General features: G+C 49.8%; 3 protein-coding genes across 3 annotated transcripts; 1 reads left to right on the top strand and 2 right to left on the bottom strand.

Moving 5' to 3' along the window:
- Positions 1-4,333: 4,333 nt before the first annotated feature.
- Positions 4,334-19,728, top strand: PTCD1 (pentatricopeptide repeat domain 1). Its single transcript, XM_061474014.1, has 13 exons — positions 4,334-4,490; positions 4,588-4,695; positions 5,531-5,647; positions 5,998-6,023; positions 13,827-14,023; positions 14,304-14,736; positions 15,819-15,959; positions 16,157-16,375; positions 16,964-17,065; positions 17,380-18,135; positions 18,363-18,479; positions 18,807-18,989; positions 19,198-19,728. Exons 1-13 carry the CDS (start codon positions 4,475-4,477, stop codon positions 19,381-19,383), a joined length of 2,601 nt encoding a protein of 866 aa, XP_061329998.1. The 5' UTR covers positions 4,334-4,474; the 3' UTR covers positions 19,384-19,728.
- On the bottom strand, positions 7,314-14,159 carry CPSF4 (cleavage and polyadenylation specific factor 4). The gene is made up of 8 exons (XM_061473917.1): positions 13,880-14,159; positions 12,963-13,013; positions 12,072-12,224; positions 11,191-11,286; positions 10,949-11,042; positions 10,180-10,252; positions 9,253-9,345; positions 7,314-8,364 (listed from the first exon to the last, which is right to left on the bottom strand). The coding sequence occupies exons 1-8, from the start codon at positions 13,980-13,982 to the stop codon at positions 8,296-8,298; spliced, it is 732 nt and encodes a 243-aa protein (XP_061329901.1). The 5' UTR covers positions 13,983-14,159; the 3' UTR covers positions 7,314-8,295.
- A 158-nt stretch (positions 19,729-19,886) lies between the features above and the next one.
- On the bottom strand, positions 19,887-22,687 carry BUD31 (BUD31 homolog). The gene is made up of 5 exons (XM_061473499.1): positions 22,664-22,687; positions 22,345-22,508; positions 21,400-21,522; positions 20,467-20,633; positions 19,887-20,147 (listed from the first exon to the last, which is right to left on the bottom strand). Exons 2-5 carry the CDS (start codon positions 22,436-22,438, stop codon positions 20,097-20,099), a joined length of 435 nt encoding a protein of 144 aa, XP_061329483.1. The 5' UTR covers positions 22,439-22,508; positions 22,664-22,687; the 3' UTR covers positions 19,887-20,096.
- Between the last annotated feature and the right edge of the window lie 207 nt (positions 22,688-22,894).

The raw sequence follows: 22,894 nt of genomic DNA, 5'->3' as shown, positions 1-22,894 counted from the left end.
TTCCTGAAGGCCACTCTGTGCTGCTTTACACACCTACAGGCACTGTGTCTGCATATTAAGCTCAATAGGAGTGAACAGTGTGCAGCTGCAGCAAAGAAAGGCAACAGGATGCTGTGTTTCACCAACAAGAGCATCACCAGCAGAGATAGAGAAGTCATCAGCCCACTCTACTTGGAACTTGTCAGGCCACACCTGGAATACTTGGTTCAGTTTTGGTTCCTGCTATGCAAAAAGGATGTGGGCAGGGTGGAGCGGGTCAGAGAAGGGCCACAAAGATTATCCAAGGACTGGGAAGCCACACAAGGAAAGGCTGACAGAGCTGGGCTTGTTCAGCCTAGTGAAAAGAAGGCTCGGGGAGACCTTATCAACATACTGCAGTATTATAGAGTGGCTTCAAAGAAGGCAGAGGCTCCTTTTTACAAGCATCACATGGAAAAGATGTGAGGCAATGGGCACAAGTTACTGCTGGGGAGATTCTGATTGGACTCAAGAGGAAAATATTTCCCAATGAGAACAGAGACTGGGATAATCTCCCCAGGGAAGTTGTGGACTGCCCAACACTGGATTCTGTTAGGATTCAGCTGGACAGGGTGCTAGGACATCACGTCTAGATCATGCTTTGCTAAGAAAGGCTGGACCAGATGATCCATATGAAGATAGGCTGAGAAAGTTGGGGCTCTTCAGCCTGGAGAAGAGAAGGCTGCGTGGAGACCTCAGAGCAGCCTTCCAGTATCTGAAGGGGGGGTATAGGGATGCTGGGGAGGGACTCTTCATTAGGGACTGTAGTGATAGGACAAGGGGTAACAGGTTCAAACTTAAACAGGGGAAGTTTAGGTTGGATATAAGGAAGAAGTTCTTTACTGTAAGGGTGGTGGGGCACTGGGATGGGTTGCCCAGGGAGGTTGTGAATGCTCCATCCCTGGCAGTGTTCAAGGCCAGACTGGACAGAGCCTGGACGGTTTAGTGTGAGGTGTCCCTGCCCATGACAGGGGGGTTGGAACTGAATGATCTGAAGGTCCTTTCCAACCCAAACCATTCTGTGATTCTATGATTCTATGATCCTTGAGGTCCCTTCCCACCTGATGTTCTATGATTACTGTGTTATCACTGACCACCAGGCCCAGGTGAGACCCTCAGTTTCCAAGGGGTGGCACACACCACAGAACAGATGATCCCAGCCTCCTCACAGTCTGAGAGATGTTGTGTTACGCTTCTTCCTTCTCCTTTACTTCTCCTTTTCAGCAACTTTAATGAAGTGTTACTTAACTTTTCAGGCCACAACTGTGGATTGAAAGCTCCAATGTCATGTGTTAGGGCTGCTACCGGAAAAAGGAAACCTCTTTCGTACCCATTGACGTCTGTTGCAAACACACGGGGTTTCTGACTGACGTAGTCCCTATTATTTCTATGCCATTACTTATAAACTTCACAGCATTTTCTAGAGGGGTCTTCAGTAAGCTGAAAACCTCAGGGCAACACTCCATTAGGCTTTTAGTTTTATAGGTTGGGTTAAACCTGCTTGCAATCAGTAGGTTGAACTGCATGCCTTTATTTAGGGTAGCTGAAGGAGACATTAAGTCTATTTTCACCCACAATGCAAAATTGCTCAAGTACCTGAAGGCTCTGGGAGGACAGTTTTGGGTAGGATATTAAAAGGAAAGAAGGTTATGTGTGGCTGAACAATACAGTTCAGGTGGAGGAGGAGACAGAAAGACAGCACATTGAAACAGCCAGGGCACAGAAACTTCAAAGAGCCTGAACAATCATTGATATAAAACCTGGAGTGAATGCAAGAAAACAGAGGGATTTGGGGTCACACTGCTGCCTGGAGCAGGTCTGGAGCTATAAGTAAGGAAACTGGCTCTCACTTGCATGATTTCTTCTGTGTTCAGAAAAGAAGGGCTGTGAGCATTCTTGTAAGCAAACAGAAATACACCAGAAATGCCTTCCTTCATCAGTTCTCCTCCTCCTCCCCCCATCTGATAACCAACAAGAGCCTGCATTTTGGCCAGCAGGACAGGTCAAAGGGAGGAAATGTGTGCTGCAAAACCTCCCACCCATCCAAACCATTAACTCTTCCCGCTTGGTGCAGGATTAAGATGGCACAAAGACAACAACACTATTCTTCTCTTACTCTACCAAAGCAGAAGGGTTGGGTCAGTGCTGTCTCTGCTTGCATGGGAGATGTTCCCTTGTTACCGACTTCCATTCCTGCCCTAACAAAGCAAATGCCTCCAGAGCTTGCCATAAGCACTCTAAGGAACTTGATGTGCTATTCTGCTCTGCAGGGAACTCCTGAAAATGAGGCACCCACCACTGGCTTTCTTCCTGCAGGTGAATTAATCTGCCTTGCATGAGTGATCCCATTTAAAACAATAGGTTGCCTTGCAAGAACGAGGGAAGCGAGTCTGAAGCATGCTTTTATGCAAGGAGTATAAAAAGGCCACGTAGTTCATCAGGGGACACTCGGCAATAAAATGACAGTTACCTGTAAAGTGAAATAATAAAGGATAAATTTTTAATACGGGTATTTTTAACTCATTTAACAAGGACTAAATTTGGAACCCTTTCTTCAAGGGAGCAGGCACACCGCTCTTCCCTAATCCTACTTTCTAATAATAAGGAAAAGGAAAATAAACAGGCAGTAATCTATTCCTTCTGCCTTTATTTTTAACGCTATGCTATGGGAGAGCACTATTCCGTGTAAATAAATGAATTCCCATAAACGAGCAGGTGAAACAGACCAGCCTCTGTGTAACGCATTACAGAGTACCTCAACTCATGTAAGACCAGGTAACAAAAACCCTAACACAGGGATACTGTAGTGCCAGGAGGAAGGACTGTGGAATAAGGCTTTATGACCTCAAGGAAGTTCAAGCTGCAAAGATCAGTTTATGTAGGAGCTCTGTGGGCTGCGCTCAGCGTCCTTGATTTAGTTTTCATCATCTCCCATCCGTCCCAACAGCCCTAAGTGCGATGGGGATTTAATATCCAGGCACTATGGGGTCCTGGCTGCGGACCTGAGCATCCCATGGTGATGGCTGCTCCCCGTTCACTGCTGGATCGCTTTGCGGTCGGGGTCCAGCACCATCAACAAGACCTGACTCTGATGCGAACCTGGATGATTCCATGCGCAACCTCTAGAGGTCAGGCTCACGGAGAGCATCCCTCCTGCGGCTCCGTTGTGCTACATGCGGGTGACACCTGCCGGAGTCCTCATCCCCGTCCCAACACCAACGCTGCTCTCTCTGGGCGCCTGAGTGCATTAAATCCCCTAAAAAGACACTTAGGAATACGAAATAACTCCTGATGGCTCTTTCCTATTGCAGGAAGGCAAAAGATGTCTTTATCTGCACGTTACCTCTTCCACCACTCTGGTTACGCAGGTTTGCTTCCAGCGTTTACCGGTGCCTTCGACATCCTTCCTGAGGAGCTGTAGTAAAACACAGCATATTCCCATAGGGAAAAGTCCTGAGTGGGCACTGAAATGGAACCACAGGGTATGTTATTCATCTGCCACCTAATCCCTATGAAAATTACAGCTGAACATTCCAATGCTCTCACCTAGGAAGACTGCAGGAGAGGGGGTGACCCCTGAAAGAGGTCTGGGAAGCCCTCACCTCTTACATTGAAATATGATAGCAAATCTAAACGCACGTTGCAGTATAGCCTATCTGTGGATGCACATTTACAGGGATAAGAGCTGCAACTTGCTCAGAACTGGAGAAAAATCATCTGTGGGAGACCAGCAGCCCTGCAAAACCGATGATGAAGTCTTGTGATGATGCTGATGCAGAAATGGTGGGGTTTTCCCTCTCTGCTGTTTCCCCACAAGCTGCAGCGCTAACACCCAACACTCACAGAGATGCTGACACCTTCTACCATCGGAGTACACCCTGCATAAGGTGTAAGGAAGCAGTTCTGCGCTGTGAGGGTGCTGAGGCACTGGCACAGGGTGCCCAGAGGAGCTGTGGCTGCCCCATCCCTGGCAGTGCTCAAGGCCAGGTTGGACACAGGGGCTTGGAGCAAGCTGCTCTAGTGGAAGGGGTCCCCGCTTGGAGATGGATGAGCTTTAAGGTCCCTTCCAACCCAAACCGTTCCATGGCTCCATTGCTGCTGCTGAGGAGGAGACCGGGGTCAGGGCAGGAAACCCCTCACGGAGACCCTAGCGCAGTGACAGGCCGCCATGCTGGCAGGACCCCACATGCCCACCGATGGAAGCAGCATGTGCCGCCCCCATTGAGGAACCGACCCCGCGGTGAGGAGATGGGACGGGACAAGGCGGCACCACCGCGGCCATCACCTCCTCAGGGGGCCCCTCCGGAGCGGGACGACGGAGGGACCAAGGGGAGGACGGACCCCCCCAACATGGCGCCCGCCCTTCGCCACCCGCCCCAACATCCGGGTTCCGCCCGACCTTCCTCCCGGCAGCCTCAGCGCGGCCGCTTCCCGGCCGGCCCCTCACAGCGGCAAGATGGCGCAGCCGCCGGGTGAGTGCGGCGGGGCCCCAAGGTGACCGCGGCTCCTTCCCTTTCCCTCCCTCCCGTCCCCTCTGACCGGCTGTGTCTGTCTCTTTATGTGCTGCAGTTCTCCTCAAGGACATGAAGCTGCTGGACGTGAAGCTGGGCCAGCTGCCCAGCTGGCTGGCCATGAGGGACTTCACCCCCGGCGGCATCCTGGGGGCCATACGAAGAGGTGAGGTGAGGTGAGGGCTCAGAGGATCAATCCTGCTCCGCACCCCCGCGGCCGGCGGGGACAATGAGGGGTGCGGATCCCTTCTCCTGCCGGAGCTAAGGCACCTCGGTGCATGAGCATCGCTGGGTGCTGGATGTGGGGGGGGATCTGGTACTATCGGGCTGATTCGAGGCGATTTTTGCTTTCTCAGAACAGCATCTCCTCTTTAGCATCGTGTTTTTCCATCGGTAGATTTGTTTCTTGCTTGGGCTTTATCCACCAAAGGCTTGTTTTTGGTATTTCTTCTTGTGTAAGTTTTGACCCATGCCCTTTGCTGTAGATTGTGTCTATGCTCTGTAGATTGTATGCTATAGCATTCGGATTTAGAATCATAGAATGGTTTGGGATGGAAAGGACCTTAAGATCAGCCAGTTCCAACCCCCTGCCATGGGCAGGGACACCTCGCACTAATCCATGGCATCCAAGGCTCTGTCCAACCTGGCCTTGAACACTGACAGGGATGGAGCATTCACTTCTCTGGGCAACCCATTCCAGTGCCTCACCACCCTCACAGTAAAGAACTTCCTTCTTATATCCAGTCTAAACTTCCCCTGTTTAAGTTTTAACCCGTTACCCCTTGTCCTATCACTACAGTCCCTAATGAAGAGTCCCTCCCCAGCATCCTTGTAGGCCCCCTTCAGATACTGGAAGGCTGCTCTGAGGTCTCCTCGCAGCCTTCTCTTCTCTGAGACCCTCAGATGTTCCTTAGGAACCATTTACCCAAGCTGTGTGAAACCAGGCTGTTTTCAGACCCTGCCCAGTGTGTAACTCCTCTGACAACGTTCTTCCTCCGCAGGTTACAACAGATACTACAATAAATACATCGATGTGAGGAAAGGGGGCCTGGGTGGCATCTCCATGGTGCTCGCTGGTTATGTTGTTATCAGCTACATCTGGAGCTACAGCCACCTGAGTAAGTAAAAGCAATGCGGCTGTATGCGTATAGCGTGGCTCGGGAGGCTGCTTGGGGCAATAGAAACAATCTGCTGCTGCTATGGATGGCTGTGCACACCACTGCTGCTTGAATCCCAGCCTGAGCAAGCAGGCTTCATTTAGCTGCAAAACACTTGAATATTTACTTAGTTATCAGATGGCCATTGGTCTCTTGGTGATGTAGCTCTTGTTGCCTGTCTGACCTGATGGTGCTTAGAAGCTGCATGCTCAGATTTGTCCTTAGAGTGCTTTCTTTGCTGTTATTTCAGGCGTGGTGTGTATTTCTGGTGACTTCAGTAAAACTAACCTGCTTTGTTTTGCATGCTGCAGAGCACGAGCGCCGCAGGAAGTACCACTGAAGTGTGGCTTTCAGGAAGTGAAGGTACAGCTCTGGAACAGACCTGGCTGCTGAACAGTTACCCTGACTGAAGACATCCCAACTATTCATGCTAACATCTGTACTACTGTGACCAATAATAAAGTGCAGACACTTTACGTGTACTGAGCTGACACTCTCGTAACTGACTTGTTCATTGTACTGTGCAAGTGAGGTTTTGGCTTCTCAGTTTCACCCCTAAAACCTAAGGGTGGGGAAAGTGTTGTTTAGGTTGTATTAGGAACTGGGGAAACGATGACAACTGATTCCTGTTTAACTCTGGATAAAAGTAAAAAGCATTGGATTACTTCCTAATGCCCATTAGTACAGGATGAAGTAGCTGAAAGGAGGCATTTTGATCTGAAATTATCTGAGCTTTAGGTGGCTTGGTGGTGGGGCCATGTGTTTCTGATCCTTAATCAGGCTGTCACCTGGGGACTGCACGTATTTGAGCAGTTTCCAGATAGTCTAGCTTTAAAGAGGCCTGCAACTCCCACACTGTCACTGGGATTCTAATGCTTCTTGCCTCTGGTAACCTGATATTTCTATTAAAACCTTGCTTGTGTTGCTAAAAGAAGCTGGAGGGCTCTTCTGAATGTGTATAAGCTTATATTAAAAGGAAAACTTTACTGCTTGACTTCAAGGCAGCACTGGGAAGTTTTAACAAGAGCCACAATGTTCGTAAGTGTGGCTTAAAGGAGCATCTGAGGGTTTGGTCCCATTCAGCAAGCACATCCTGCCACAACACTACCTGCTGATGCTTGTAGCTGCAGGTGCAACCTGCAGTATGCTTGTCTGACCAGGAGGGAGAGAGAAAACCACTTCTTAAGGGATGTGAACAATCTCTGAAGAGCTATGGTGGTAACAGGAAGGCTTTCAGGTTTGCAAAGCATCTCTTCAGATAGGGAAGACCATAAACTCAACTAGGTGGGGAAGGTGACCAGGTACCAAAGTGTTTTGCTCCTTTTCCACATGTCCAGTTACACACAGGTAACACACAGTTGAACCACTGTTCAGCCTCTGCAGGCACAATGTCTTACAAGAAGCATCCAATGGTCTGTCATGAAACACCTGTTTTGACTGACTCTCCACAGTGAAATAATAGCAGTCACTCAAATAAGTGCTCTGGTCACTTCATCCAGGCATATTGCCTTGTTCTTACAAGAAAAGAAATTCACACCCAGCTTTTTCCATCAGTCCATTTCAATAAAAACAAAGTAAAAAGGCAACAAAGGAGAGGGCTCAGGATCAATAAGGCTCACGCTGTCGGTACATTTTTTGTCTTGTTTTTAATTGATGTTTTGTCATTGGCCCTTTGGAAATAATCTTCTCACAAAACGAAAGGAGTTTGGCTACAAAAATTGCTCTCAGAACACTCTACCACTTTTAAAAGCAGTGTTCCATAAGAATATATCTCTCCACTTCTCAGTCTTCTCTAGGCTATGGAAATACCTGCTCAGTGTGAGCTGGATGTCGGGAGGGGGGCTGAGACAAGGCTCTTCTATTCCTCTCTTCAAGCTGTGTTCATTTCCCTTTGCTGTTTGCAAACGGAACATGAGCACAGGCATGGCTTTCCTATAATCATTGCTCCTCACTGTTTGGCTAAGCACAGAGATGCCAATTTATTCTCCCCTTGATCAGTTCTCACCCAGAAGATGAATTTCTAGCCTTCAGTATAGCAAGAAGCACAGAAACAAAGCAAGTGGATGAGAGTTTTACAGCCTCACATACGTGAGGCCTTAAGTGAGCCACCAGGACAAGCTTATTGACTACAACAGGCTGGACCTGGGAACATGACTTTGCTTTTTAAGAGCTACAGGACAGCAGAATCTCTGCTTCCTCACTGAAGGGAAGGCATTTCAAGTATGAGTTTTCCCAGTCTGCCTGCTTCCATAGGCTCCCCAAAGAGAAGTGGCAGAAGGAAAACACTTTAAAGAAACACTGGCAGAAGACGTGTTTAGGTAGAGTGCTGCACCAGTGAGGGGTTTGCGTATCGATTGGCTTTTAGATCTACCTTTCAGCAGGGCTCAGTGAAGAGAGGCAGAGGCCAAAATCTATTTTAAAAAGGTTAAAACATAAAACAAAACAAGTTGTGGACAGTTACAAAAATGTTGCTTAGCAGCAGCCAGCCTCTGACCAGTTCTTTCAGTAATGGCATTAAAAAAACCCCTGATTAATAGTTCAAGACATAGTGCTAGGCAGAAACCTTTTCTCAGCGTTAATAACTCCCTCGCACTCTTCGTTCTGCTCTTTCACTGTCCACTGAGAAAGGCCAGATGTCCTTTGGTGCATCTGTTGGCATAATGACCTTTTTCACCACACTAAAAGGAGAAAGGAAGAGAGAGCAATTATTACACAGTTACAGCTCGTTTCCTCTGGCTGCCTTTATCAGCAGCATCTGTTCAGATGCTGTGTATGGAAGATGCAGCATTTTGCAGGGGAAGTGAACCACAGAGTGACAAAAGACATGATTTATGGGCTGTTTCCACTCCTTGGAGCAAAAGCTGCTTCTGTGCTGGGAGCAACACGATGCCAAGTTATTGTACTACAGAAGAGAGAGCTCTCAGCGTACCGCTATGAACAGTGCAGAGCTCTAACGCACAAGAAGATTCCAAGACTATTCCACCTAATGGGCACTGTATCCAAGATCTGTGGGGCTCTCCCAGTCAGCTATCCTGAATTAGGGCATCACCAGCAGAGACAGAGAAGTCATCATCCCACTCTTGACACACATTAGGCCACACCTGGAATACTGGGTTCAGGTTTGGTCCCCAATATGCAATAAAGATGTGGACAGGCTAGAGAGGGTCCAGAGAAGGGCCACAACATTCCAAGGAGTGAAAAGCCCTGTAAGGAAAGGCTGACGGAGCTGGGCTTGTTCAGCCTAGAGAAAAGAAGGCTTAGGGGAGACCCTGTCACCATGTCCCAGTATTAAAGTTGGCTACAAAGACTGAGACTCCCTTTTTACAAGGAGTCACACGGAAAGGATGAGGGGCAGTGGGCACAAGTTACTGCTGGGGAGATCCTGACTAGACACAAGAGGAAAATAATCCCCAATGAGAACAACCAGCCACTGGGATAATCTCCCAGGGAAGTGGTGGATTCCCCAACACTGGATTCTGTTAACACTGAGCTGGACAGGGAGCTGGGACATGCACTCTGTACTCCTCACACCCAGCACCCTCTGCTTTCCCTCCCCTCTAGCCTACCTTGTAGCAGGTGACTTGCTCCAACGGCCGGGGTCCTCTGTTCCCAGCGTTGTTATTTTGAGACTGCATGACTCCGATGACTTGGGGTGTCCTCTGTTGGTCAGGAGAAGGGTTCTGAGTCATTAAGTGCATCAAGGATAAAGAACTTTATGGCTGTTACTTTGTTAGAAGGGAAAAGAGCACCCCATACATCAAATGATCAATTTTCCTCCAAATCTGTGCGTGGGTGCTCTGCCAGCTGGAACAGCACAGAGAAGAAATGGAGCACCGAGGCTTACAAAGCCCAGCAATTCTGTTTTTCTCTGGAAAGCAGATTTAGGGAGTAGGTTTAGGCTGCCAAAATATCCCTTGTCATCACTGACAGGTATCACACAGATTATAAAAACTGGCAGATTGCTGCACAACCACGTATGAGGTGCTTCTGTGTCATGTGGGAGTGCTCTGTGACTACATCTCCACCATACAGTTGAAGAAATGGTAGGGTTTTCATCACTCTAACAGCACTCACTGTTGTTCACTGCTTAATTCTTGCATTGCACCCTCTCTTCCAGGCAGTGCCCCCAAGTAACAGAACTGCTACTGTTGGCCTTTGAGCTGCAGGACAATACTAGTGACCAAGGTTAACCAGGGCACAGGGAGGAAAAAAGCAAAGCAAAGCCCCACAGTACTAGGAGCAGCAGCAAGTCTGTTGTGATCATATGGTGGACATGAGAAGGCTGGAAAGAGAACAGCGCTTTGTGATTGATTAGGATTTGTTCTCCAAGTTCTCAAACACAAAAGAGTATCATATCCTGTTATAAAATAGGTAGGGTTTTCCCTCATTCACTGAGTATTTCTCCAATAAAGACTCTCCAGCAAGAGCCCAGGTGTCCACTTTTGACTACAGAGCACTGCAGGCAGTGCTTTGCAGGTGGGGGAATTGTGTACCTTTTGCTGTGCTTGTGTCGGTTGAGGCAGCGGTGGTTGCTCTGTGGTTCCCATTGGCAGTTCAAACCGAGGGCTGGGTTAGATGGAAACAAGAAAATCGACCTTTAAATCATAGGTCAACATTTTACCATCAGCTCAATTAACTCCAACCAACCAACCAACCATTCAGCCAAGTCAATTCAGCCCACAGGGAACAGACTTTCCCCCTCCCCACTTCTCCTTCCATTCTGATGCTCAGCAATTATTTATAGGAAAATGAGAATCTGGGATGTAGGACATCCCTGTAGCTGTGAAGTCTTCCAGAACAGAAGATTGAGACAAGCTCTTAGGCAGAGACGTTCTTCCCTGTGAGGATGCTGAGGCGCTGGCACAGGGTGCCCAGAGAAGCTGTGGCTGCCCCATCCCTGGCAGTGCTCAAGGCCAGGTTGGACACAGGGCTTGGAGCAAGCTGCTCTAGTGGAACGGGTCCCTGCCTATGCCAGGGGTTGGAACTGGATGAGCTTTAAGGTCCCTTCCAACCCAAAACATTCTGTGGTTATCTGACAAACCCATGTGATCCCACTGCACTGAGGGGATCTGATCTCCACTCTGAAGTCTTCAGGGTAATCCCCTAAAAAGGCCCTGCTCCATATCCTTAGATCATTACAAGAAACTAAACATTGGCCGAGTCTCCAAAGCCACTGGGAAGCACTGGAGCACCCTTGTTTGACATAGACCTGATTACAAAGAGAAACACAAGATGACAGGACAAGCCTGGAAGCATACTCACTGCATGAATTTACAGCTAGGCCCCTCTGGACAGAATCCTACCAGGTAATTCACACAAATGACTCTCCGAGTGTGCCGGTGTCTGCAGAGGGGACCTGCAACACAAAGCTCAGCAGTTCATGTTCCATGTATACGTACCCCAGCACTCAGCAGCAGCAAGTACACAAGCAGATCACCCAAAGAAAGAACAGCAACACCCTACCCTTGAGTTATAGCCACAGAAGCAGCAACTGTGGGACATACCATGTTTACAGAAGCCTCTGTCATACCAGGGACAGTCTTTGATCTTAGACTCCGGGTCAATGTGCAAGAATGGGCATTCTTTGTTACTGCATTCCCCTGTAGCAAAGGCAAACACACTTGTTAGTCAATTGTGCAGGTTCAAGATCAAATGGTTCTCAAAACGTTACCTGGCTCACGTAGCTCCCACAAAGCATTACCAACATGGATAAATTCAGGCACAACAGTCATACTGCCTGCCTTACCCTAGATGAAGAACACCAAGGACTCACCCTCGGTGAGCAAAGTTCTACCAGGCTGGATTAGACACAGGTGCTTTTAGAAACAATGCAGAAACTAAACTGAAAAGAGCAGTCACGGTAACAAAACCCAAACATTCAGTGCACCAGAAGCGTGGAGAAACTACAAATTGCACACTAACCTCAATCCAAGGAAACCTACAAGACTGTAAGTTTCTGACAGCAAGTTGCCTCATTATGTCCACATCTCCAGAGCTGGAAAGCAAGTGCATAAAAGTTTTGCACCCCCATGCCCGCTGCTGCTCACCATCTCCCCAAAATAAGAGTCATGCAAAGATCAACTGCTCGGCCTACTCATCTCGTACCCAAAGAGAACGTAAGGCATAAAACCCAGTCAAAACTTGAACTTCCCACCTCTTCCCCCAACGGACAAGCTCTTGGGAGAGGAGACATCTACAGTATGTCACAGAATCAGGGGGGGTAGTAAAGTGAAGGACTAAGACCTGAAAACATTATGGTCTAATACCATCAGACAGAAAAGAAACGTAACGCTCCACAGATGGATAACAGGGATGTACTGGGATCCTCTTCACCAGACTCCCACGCCAGCAAGGAATACGAAGTAGGAGTTACAACAGCCCTTACCAAATTTGGAGTAGAAGTAACACTCAGGCATCTTGGTCATGTCATACTCGTGTAGAAACTCGCACTGGTCTCCCTTTTTGCACAGTCCTCGTAGCCAGTGTTTGCAAACAACTGTCTTCTCCCCACTGATGTGTCGGAACGGGCACATACCCCCTGCGGAAGGACAGGGCAAGGAGAAGGGAAAGAACAACATGTAAAATACACAGCACAAGGTAGCACAGGGCAATAGCAACACTTTCTTCCCCTCTGCAAGATGTGGTTTGGAAGACATCACTTCCTATTAGGAATTTAGCCTTTAGTGGTACTAGCAAAACAGGGAGTTCCAGGTGAGCCTTATGTCACCCTCTAACAAGGTAAGCAACAGTCTCCAGCTCTTAATCTTAGAATCAAGCAGGTTGGAAAAGACCTTTAAGATCATTAAGTCCAACTGCTCCCCAGCACTGCCAAGGCCACCACTGACCCATGGCACTGAGGGCCTCATCTACGTGGTTTGTGAATGCTTCCAGGGATGGTGACTCCAGCACTGCCCTGGGCAGCCTTTGGGGAAGGAATTGTTCCTAATGTCCAACCTAAACCTCCCCTGGCACAGCTTGAGGCCGTTTCCTCTTGTCCCATCCCTTGTTACTTGGAAGAATCCCGACTTCCAAGAACCACAGCAATAATCCCAGCACGTCCACAGCAAGGTCTGTGTGTGGCAAGTTCAAACCTCCCTTTACCGGTTGCATCGCTTATTCACCTCCCCACCTCTCAATACCATTATTCCCCAAGTGCTGCATCTTTCAGTCTCATCCTCACTCTAGGCTTTAAAACCACAAGAGTAACATAGGCAGTGCTTGAAACCACTGGTCTCCCTCCCTCCAGCCCCTTAATTCCATTGGAAACTTCACTTGCCTTTTCCACAGGCCGCTTTTAGAAAGAATTCACAGACAGCCGCGCCGGATTCTGTGGAGAGAAGAAACATAACTCATTTTAACTCGGTCTGGTGGCAACTTTTAACCTGTTTCCTTCCCCAGAGGGAGCATCTGGTCCTTAACATCAAAAGGAAAGCAGTGCTTTGGTCCGGTTTGGGGAATTTACTGCCCTGCTTAAGTTCCTTGCTCCGTTATGGCCCTGGCAAACACCTGCATTCTTGTTGGGGGGCACCAAAGGGAACTTGCAGAGATTTAGTGGTGCTTGTTTTGCTTTCCAGGTATTTAGGTTGTGTTGACTGGGTTTCCCTCTGCTGCTAAGTCAATCGTGTCAGTGCACACTGCAATTACAGCCCTGTCAACAACAGCCTTACAGTGTTTGACCACAGGAGCCTGAAACAACCATGGGTGTGTTACCCCCTTCTGGTCCAACAGGGCCCACAATGTTTGAGGGGGTTAAAACACAAACTGAGGAGCCCGGAAGCTTCAGCAAAGTCTCCTGCAGACCACCTGCATCCGGTTATCAGACCGAAGGGAATGGCTTAGAGCCGAGCCCATGGATATACCCAAAGGAGAAGCCTCCCTATCATCAAAATACCTCATCCATCAGGAGGGAAGGGGGAAAAAACATCAGTTACTGTGCAGGAAAGTGATGTTTATTCCTGAAAACGCCCCAACTTCCATCCTCCAGGCTTTCGCTAAGCAGTAACACAGCACACCTGGGTTAACACACAAACCTCACCGGGGACGCGGAATTCGGGTGGATTTAAGGACAAGACCTGAGCTAAAGCGCTCAGATCCCGGGAAACCTCCCCCCCCGTTCCCCCACCCTCCTCCCCGGCTCAAGGTGAGGGGTGGTGGGGGGGAAGCGCCCGGCCACAACCCGGTGCCCGCACGCACTGTCCATGCCGGGGAAGGGCAGCGGCTGCGCCCCCAGCTGCTGCTCCACGGCCAGCTCCAGGTCGAACTTGATGTGGTCCACGCTGGCGATGAGCTCCTGCATGGTGGCGGCCGGGGGCCGGCGGCAGCGGGCCGGCAGCGGGGGTATGGTGGTGGTGGTGATGATGGCGGCGGGAGCAGCGGGCGGGCGGGCCCGGGCAGGCCCGGCCCGGCCCGCTCTGCTCCGCGCCGGCAGCGCCTAAGGAACGGGGAGAGCGGCGGCGGCAGCTCCTGGCCGCCCCGCGCCGCCCGCCCGCGGAATGCCGGGACTCACCCCCGACCCGGCTGCGCCGAGCTCCGGCGGAGGCCGCGCCTCTTCCGCCCCGCTGAGGCGGCGGCGGCAGCCGGGAGTGGAGGGAGGGGGGGGGACCGGGCCCCGCTGAAGCACCATGAGGCCGCTGGGGCTGCTCCTGCCCCTGGCGTCGCGGTGCCGCTGGGCTTCCAGCGCCGTGCGGCGGGGCCCGGCCGCAGCCCCCGCCGGGAAGGCACCGCGGCAGCTCCGGGGACCGGGGTGGAGGCTGTTGGGGTCGTCGCAAGCGTCCCGAGAGCTGCCCCGTAGCGGCCTGAGGGCGAGCGGCGCTGGGGAGGAGCAGGAGCGGGAGCGGGAGGAGGATGGCGATGATGAAGGTGTGGAGTTCGGGACGCTGTCTGAGGAGTTTTCCTCTAGGAAATACTATCACAAAACGACCCCGCGCCTCCAGAATTTAAAGCTGCGGGAGGAGGGAGAGGAAGAAGCAGAACGAAGAGCTCGGCGCGGCCCCACGAACACCCCGTATTGGTACTTCCTGCGGTGCAAGGCTCTCATCAAAGAAAACAAGGTTTGTGCCCGGCTCTTCGCTGCTTTGGTAACGGCATTGATGGGGGATCGTAGACTCGCAGAACATCAGGTGGGGGGGGGGACCTCAAGGGTCATCTGGTCCAACCTTTGTCGGCAAAGCATGATCTAAACGATGTCCCGGCACCCTGTGCAGCTGAATCTCAACAGTGTCCAGTGTTGGGGAAGCCGCTGCTTCCCTGGAGAGGTTATCCCAGGGGCTGGTTGATCTCATTGGGAAATACTCTCTTGTGCCCATTGCCCTGTGTCTTTTCCATGTAAGAAGGAGCCTCTGCCTTCTGTGTAGCCACCCTTTAAATACCGAGCATGGTGACAAGGTCTTCCCCTGGGGCTTCTTTTCTCAAGCCCAGCTCTGTCAGCTTTGCCTTGTGTGGCTTTCTGCTCCTTGGATCAATTTTGTGGACCCTCTCCACCCTGTCCACATCCTTTTTGCATAGCAGGGACCAAAACTAAACCAAGTATTCCCAGGTGTGGCCTGAGAAGTACCGAGTAGAGTGGGATGATGGCTTCTCTGTCTCAGCTGTTGATGTAACCAAGCATCCTGTTGCCTTCTTTTGCTGTAGTGGCACACTGTTCATCATCCACACCACTTGTGAAGACACTGAACAGTGTTGGGCCCAATATTGATCCCTGGGGGACCCCACGAGTGACAGGTCCTCAGTTTGAGAAGGAGCTGTTCACCACAAGCCAGTCCCCCCCTCACCACACAGACCCCTTGTCTAGACAGTAATGTATCAGCTGCTCTAGGAGACTGGGAAACTGTATTGAAAAGCCCCCTAGAGACACCCAGGTAGACAGTGTCCACTGCTTGTCCTGTATCAGCTAAGCAGGTTACTCATTCATAGCAGGTGATCGGGTTTGTTAAGCACAATTTGTCTGTGAAAGATGCAGCTCAGTCCCATCTGTATCGTCCCATCCCTTAGCATCTTTACAGAAAGGAGAATTTGTGAGGAATCCTATGCTCTCTGTAGGGCTTTCACCACAGTCAGGCCACAGCTGCATACAAAATACCCATTATAATTGATTCTTGTGCTGCTTTAGCATGGATTTTCCTCTTCCCTGCAGCTGGCAGAGGCTCTGGAGCTGTTCGAAGTGCAGATGCTGAAGGAAGAACGTGTACAGCCAGAAGAAGGCAATTACACAGTTCTGATTGGTGGCTGTGGCAGGGTTGGCTATGTGAAGAAAGCATTCAGGCTCTACAATGATGTAGGTTCATATCCTCTCCTCTCTCAAACCTTTGTTATGTTTTCTAAGTTAAAGCTGTGTCATGCATTTGGTTGCATTACTTTGTCTCCAAAATACCTTTGAGTTTGCACCTTTCTTAGCCTGAAACTCTTAAAAACATGTTCAAAGAGTATAAGTCCTCTCCTAAAAAGCCAGTTCAAATCCTTCTCTTCCTGCAGATGAAGAAACGTGGCTTAACTCCCACCGAGGCCACTTACACAGCACTGTTCAATGCCTGTGCTGAATCCCCATGGAAGGACTCGGGTCTGCAGAGTGCTCTCAAGTTACGGCAGCAGCTAAAAAGCAAGAATGAAGAGCTGAACCTCATCACCTACCACGCACTGCTGAAGGCCTGTGCCCTGTGCTCTGATCTCAGGATGTGCTTTGATGTACTGAAGGTAAATACTATATAATAATACCGTATTTAATGCAGTCTGCTCCAGTTACAGCTCCTGGAAGTTGCCATATTGCATAGACCACTTTTACTTCGTTCCCAGCAGAGGTGATTACACATCACATGTTTGTATTTCATTGATCCTTGGTCTCATACAATGAAATGGTCTTGGTACATAGCAAACATGAGGCTCAGGTACATAAAAGGAGGCAGCTGCAGAGGTTGGCTTTAAGACTCTGGTCAGAGACTCAACAAACAATGCTGTGTCTGTTTCCATTCCTCCTTTTGAAGACCCATATACTGATACCCAGCTTCTTGTTGAGCTCTTACAGCAGCTCTTCTCTGAAGGGCCGGTCTGGGAGAAGCCAAAAGCATTGCTGTTTCTGCTCCTAAATTTCCCATAGCTCCCAGGAGGAGGAAGCTGGGATCTGGGTGTGCATTTCAGGGCTCTCTTTCTCCTGGAGCGACCGTTCTGGGAGCTCACCTATGCTTTGTTGCTGCTGTATCCCCAGAAGACAACAGCAGTACTTGAACTTCACTGCAGCAGACATTCTGGGTAACTGGAAGTTTAATGCTGTCTCTGCTCTTCTAGGAAATCGTGCACAAGGGCCATGTTCCCACCGTTGAGACCTTCAGCTTCCTTCTGATGGGCTGCATAAAGGACAACGAAAGTGGTTTCCGATACGCCTTACAGGTTTGTCTTCGTAAGTGGGGAGGAAGAAGTGCTTCTGAATTGTAACTTGAATGCGCAGAAGGCAGGAGGTTGCCCAGAGCTGGTGAAACAGGGAGTTCAGCTCCTCCTGGGACAAGCTCTGTAAACCAGATGTCCATCAGGATGTCTCACAGACGGGTAAAACACCATGGATGATCCCACAGTCCAGTGGCATCTTATCATGCTCTAAACTCACTCCTTTTCTGCAAGCAGACACCATTCACAGATACAATCTGCTAGAAACACCCCTGTTATTTAATATCATGTACACCTGATGTTCATCTTCTCCTCTTTAGGTTTGGAAACAAATGGCTAAGCTTGGGATAAAAGGTGACAGCCACACTTACAATCTGATGCTGCGTGCTGCAAGAGACTGTGGGATCGGTGACCCTGCCGTGGCTTCTGAACTCCTGCTCAGCCCTCCCAGTGAGAACTCACCTCAGCTCAGGCTTGCACCCAGGAGGCAGAAGGAAAAGGTTAAGAAGCAGAAGAAGGGACCAGAGAGTGGAGCTGCTGTCCAGCTGGATGTGGAAGCTATGGAAAAACAACTCTTTCAGGAAGGCTCAGTGCAGCCTAAAGAAGAGGCCGGGCCACAAAATAGAGATGTGACCCAGGCTAAAGGAGAAGCAGCAGCTCTCGACAGCCCCTCTTTAGCTCTCAGCAAGCCTGGAGCCTTGATGAGTAGAGGCCAGCATGAGATGGAGCAGGAACGAGCACACCAAAGCCAGACACTGCAATTCAGCAACCTGCCCAACTTGCTGGATTCCAAGATGCCCAACGGAGCCGTGGTTTCCTTGGGGAGAGTGTCTGCACCATCTGATAGACTGGCTTTGATGGGGGATGTGGAGGGCTTCTTGAATAAAATGAAAGAGGACAATGCAGAACCCAACATTAAAACATTCACATTACTGGCTGAGCTGGTGGAACCCCAGAGCCCCTCAGAGTCTGCTTTGCTGGCACTCCTAGATAAGCATAAAGTAAAAGTAGATGTGACCTTCTTTAACACTTTAATAAGGAAGAAAAGTAAACAGGGAGATCTGGAAGGAGCAAAGGTGAGGAAAAAGACCCCAAAACTCAGCCATGTTGTCTCAGGCCTCCCTCATTAGCTGTGTTTTGTGAGACCTGTTCCTCTGTCCACACTAGCAACTGGGGATCTCAGAGTGTTTTCCACAGGGTTAATGGGTAAGGATCTGTGGATTCTGTTCTAGCACAGTCAGCTCTGTCTGGAAAGCTCCACCAAGACTTTCTGGAAACTGATGCCAACACTTGTGTCTTGCAGAGCATGCTGCCAGCTCTAGTGAAGAGGGGCCTATCACCCAACCTCCACACCTTCTGTAACTTGGCAATTGCTTGCCGCCAGGAGAAGGATGGACTGCAGTTACTCTCAGATTTAAAGGTAATAAGAAACCCCAAACCAAACCTCTGTTGCAGGAAGAGGCAAAGTGAAGCGTTAATGCTTCTAAAAAGACAGGATGTGATTCTTGTGTTGGGGGCTTGTGTTCTCACTCCAAAACCATGCAGCTCCAGAGTAGCTGCCAGCTCAAATGTCCTGTATCTGCTGGGACAGGAGAGGGCTTGCAATGGGGTATGCTGGCACTCTTAAGCTGCTACACAGGGCCTGCAACAAGAGCTGTGCTCCTTGTGGCTGCGAGCCTTTTCCTTCTGGGAATCCTGCTCTAGTGTGCAGATAAGCAAGTTTAACAGTAGGTTTTGTTGCTTCCAGAAGTCTGGAATAACTCCCAACAAGTACATCTACAGCACCCTCATTGCTGCTGCTGTGAGGAAGCTGGATTACAGTTACCTCACAGAGATCCTACGGGACATGAGGAATAACCAAGTGCCTCCCAACGAAGTGATCATACGGCAGCTGGAGTATGCAGCACAGTACCCCCCAACATTCGACAGGGTGAGTAGCCACAACTGCTCACAGCGTGAAGGACACACAACAAGGGAAGGGAAATAGAAGTGGCTGCCTTTTTCCTTTGGGTTTGTTTGATCTGGCTGGCAATCATTCCATAGCTGGGTCTTAAGGAGCAGCTTGTAGCTATTGCATGCTGGAATCCAAGTGAGCTCTCTTCTAACAGACACTTGTTTTGTTGGCTTTCTGTTTGCAGTATAAGTCAAAGAACCGCTACCTGGAGAAAATTGATGGTTTCCGTGGCTACTACCATCGGTGGTTAAAAGTAATGGCAGGAGAGGAGACCCCCCACCCCTGGGCCCAATACCGGACACCAAAACATGCAGTCAATGAGAGTGAGACAGAAGCTGTGCAGGAACAGCCGGGGCAGAAACAGCACTGAGAAGGATGCTGAAGTTCTCCACCTTCCTTGCGCAGCAAGAACTTCCAACTCTCTCCTTTAAACCATAGTAATGCTCCTTGGTGTTTCAATGTGAAAATTGAGCTCTTGCGGTAACTGTGTAACACGATGCTTGTGCTTTGCTTTAAGGACAAGCAAATTTTCAGTTGCAGAGGACTACATAGGCTGTAGCTTAACAAACCCTGTGCTTAAAAAGGAAGAAGCAACATCAGATTTAACAGTGGTTTAGCTCAGTGCTAGTTTTGTCCCTTTCCTGTGTGTGTTCATGCATGAATCTATGCACCGATTCCAGGTTACAGACCTCAGCAGAGAGCTTGGTTCAGAAAGCCATTTGAGAAGTGTATTACTTCCTTTCTACACAGCCTTTTAAATTCACTTTGTTGAGAAAGGAGAGTGAGAGCTGGTTAAAAAATAACCCCCATTTGGAAAACCTCCCAGTAGGCAGAGCAACCAGAACGCATCCAGCCCAGTCAGAACAAGTCGAGGGGGACAGACTTTATTTTAAAATACATGGCTACACAAAACCACATTCCAAAAGCACCACCGCTGTAGAATGATCCAGGTGAGTACGTTGCTGGTTATTGCTGTAGAGAAATAAGCAATCAAACAGAAGGTGGCTGGTACCTGCTCCAATAGTCCGCTGCGTAGGATGACATCCCTCAAGAGTTCAAAAAGTAGTTTTAGGGCTAAAGGTGTCACCCAGAACAGCCTCTGCATCCACAGTGAGTGCATTCAATGATTCTCCCCTGGAAAAGAAACACAGAGAAGGGATTTGAGCCAAGTGACATGAGCAGAGGGGCCCACCAGGCAGAGAACAGGTCTGCATGAGAAGGGTTTCTATCATCAGGTTTTCTGCTTTAACAACCTTAAACAACTGCATGCCAAAGTTGATGGTAACTTAAGAAGCAATCAGATACCAGCTCTACCAGCAAGGATATGAAATGTTGGAACTAACGGCAATTACCAGGAAGAACAGCACTGCCCCTCCTGCTATCCCTGGCACAGAAGTTAGACCAGATGCTACAAGGGTCAGCACAAGGAGAGGAACAAGCTGAAAACTCTTACCACTTCCAGCTTGCTTTTGGGGACCCTGCAGATGCAGTTGGTTCCAAAGTTGGTGTCCCGTGTCTGGATACACCGGAGGCAGCAGAGGTTCTCATAACCCTGTTTCTTCCACTTTGCAATCAGGTTTTTGTCAGCATATCCTTCCTTGATGCAGTACTCATAGAGCTCTGTAGAGGAGCAGACAGCATCACGCGTAGCTCTCGGGAAGTGTTAGAAGATTCACCATCAGGAATTACTACCTGCAGTAACTAGTAAGTAAAGCCAGAGAGCTGCCAGCTTTCTCTTCCTTCCCCATACATCTCATCCCTCTGACCAACACACCCATGGAGGCAGACGTCTGCCTCCATTCTCCCCCACTGTCCTGGGTTTAGCAGTAGCAGTCAGGTTTGTTTCTCCTTCTTAGTAGCTGGTGCAGCGCTGTGTTTTGACTTTCAGCCTGGGAATAGTGCTGATAACACCGATGCTTTTAGTTGTTCCTAAGTCATGTTTACTCTGACCAAGGACTTTGTGAGGCTCACGCTCTGCCAGGGAGGAGGGGAGGCCAGGAGGAAGGACACCTGACCCAAGCTGGCCAAAGAGGTATTCCATACCACACAGCATGTCATGCCCGGGAAGGTAACTGGGAGTTACCTGGAAGGGCATGGGGCTCTCTTTTTGGGTCGGAGTCGTTTCAGCGGGTGGTATTGTATTCTCTTCCCTTGTTATTTTCTCTTATCATTATTATCATTGGTGGTAGCAGTAGTGATTTGTGTTATAGCTTAGTTACTGGACTGTTCTTAACCCGTGGGAGTTAACATGCTTTCGATTCTCCTCCCCATCCCTCCGGGAGTGAGAAGGAAAGAAAGAGGAAGGAAGAGGGGAAGTGAGTGAACTAGCTGTGTGGCTGGGTTTAAACCACGACACCCACCCAGGTAAAGCCTTTGCCTTCCTCACCTCTGCTGATAGCTTTTCTTTTATAGAAGAGGTCAAAGATGTAACGTGTTTTCTGGTGATGGATCCTGAAGATAGGCCAAAGGGATTCCACTTTCCTCTTCCCTTCGTGAGGTTCAGTCTCCGCTGGGAGGGAACACAAATACCAGGTTTCAGGTGCCCATCTTAATTCCTCAGTCACTTTGCAAGAAACTGTTCCAAGAACCTTTACATATGCATGACAGAGATAAGACTGAGCATAATGGGAGAAGATTCACGGAATGATAGAATGGTTTGGGTTGGAAAGGACCTGAAAGCTCATCCAGCTCCAATCCCTGCCATGGGCAGGGACACCTTCCACTAGAGCAGGTTGCTCCAAACCCCTGTGTCCAACCTGGCCTTGAACACTGCCAGGGATGGGGCAGCCACAGCTTCTCTGGGCACCCTGTGCCAGTGCCTCAGCACCCTCACAGGGAAGAGCCTCCTTATGTCTAACCTAAATATAATTCAAATAAAAAGGACTTGACCTGGAAGAGCTCCTTTCATTAATAATGCCTGAATGACCAGAATGGGGATGACGTGACCTGCACTGGGGGGACAGGTGACTTCATGGCTGCCCTGGCCCATCAGACCAGACCAACAGCATGGACAAGAATGACCAGTCCCTCCACTCACATCCGTGAGCTTCAGCCAGGGCTCAGCCATAGCTGCCCCAAAACAACATGCCCCAAACAAAGTGCTCTGAAAACAGTACATACGGAAGAGAATGCCCAATACTGTCCAGGCTCAGCCTGCAGTACCACTGCAAGGCAGAGATGATAATACATATATTATATATATAATTATGTATATGTATTATCATCTGTGATGGGATATTTGTATTAGCAGAGGAAGCTGTGCTCTGGAGGGAGTTAAGGTTCAGCTGGTTCCAGGGTCCCATCCCTGAGCAGACCCAGCTCAGCCACTCACCTTCCCTCATCTTCTGGTCCAGCTCATCCAGCGTTGGCTCTATCAGCTCCCAGCCATCCGGCGGAGGCTTCCTGCTCCTCTTCACCTTCGGCATGGCCTCAGCAAGGAGGAAGGCGAAGGAACCAGCGGTTAACTGCACTCAAACCTCCGCCTGCTCCCAAGTCCTTAGAATCACCAGAATAAAACAAAGTTAGACACAGCTCTCCGAGGACACCTGTGCTTATTTACCGCTTCCAAGGTAAAATATAAAGCCGTGAATGAGCCGTATCTCCCCAGACGCGGCCCCGTGGTGACGCCGCGTTCCCCCACCACAACAAACCGGGTTTCCCCTCAGCGAAACGAGGCGACACAAGGCCCTCGCCTACCGCGGGCCACCCTGAAGCAACAGCTTCCGTCAGCTCCGGCTCCCCCAGCCCCACTGCAACCCCGTGGCAGCGGGAAGCCAAAGCCCCGGCCCCGCTCACCCCTCCGGGCCGCGGCGCCACCGTCAGCCGCGGGGTCCTCTTGCACCCGGTCCAGCCCTTGGCCCCGCCCCACCGGGCTGCCCTCC

This window comes from Pezoporus flaviventris, unplaced genomic scaffold, assembly GCF_033815535.1.
Source record: "Pezoporus flaviventris isolate CSIRO_AGI_PZ_B2104156 unplaced genomic scaffold, CSIRO_AGI_Pfla_v1 ptg000078l, whole genome shotgun sequence".
NCBI classification, from domain to species: Eukaryota; Metazoa; Chordata; class Aves; order Psittaciformes; family Psittacidae; genus Pezoporus; species Pezoporus flaviventris.
The sequence above is the reverse complement of the archived record's forward strand: the minus strand, read 5'-3'. Positions and strand labels throughout refer to the sequence as shown.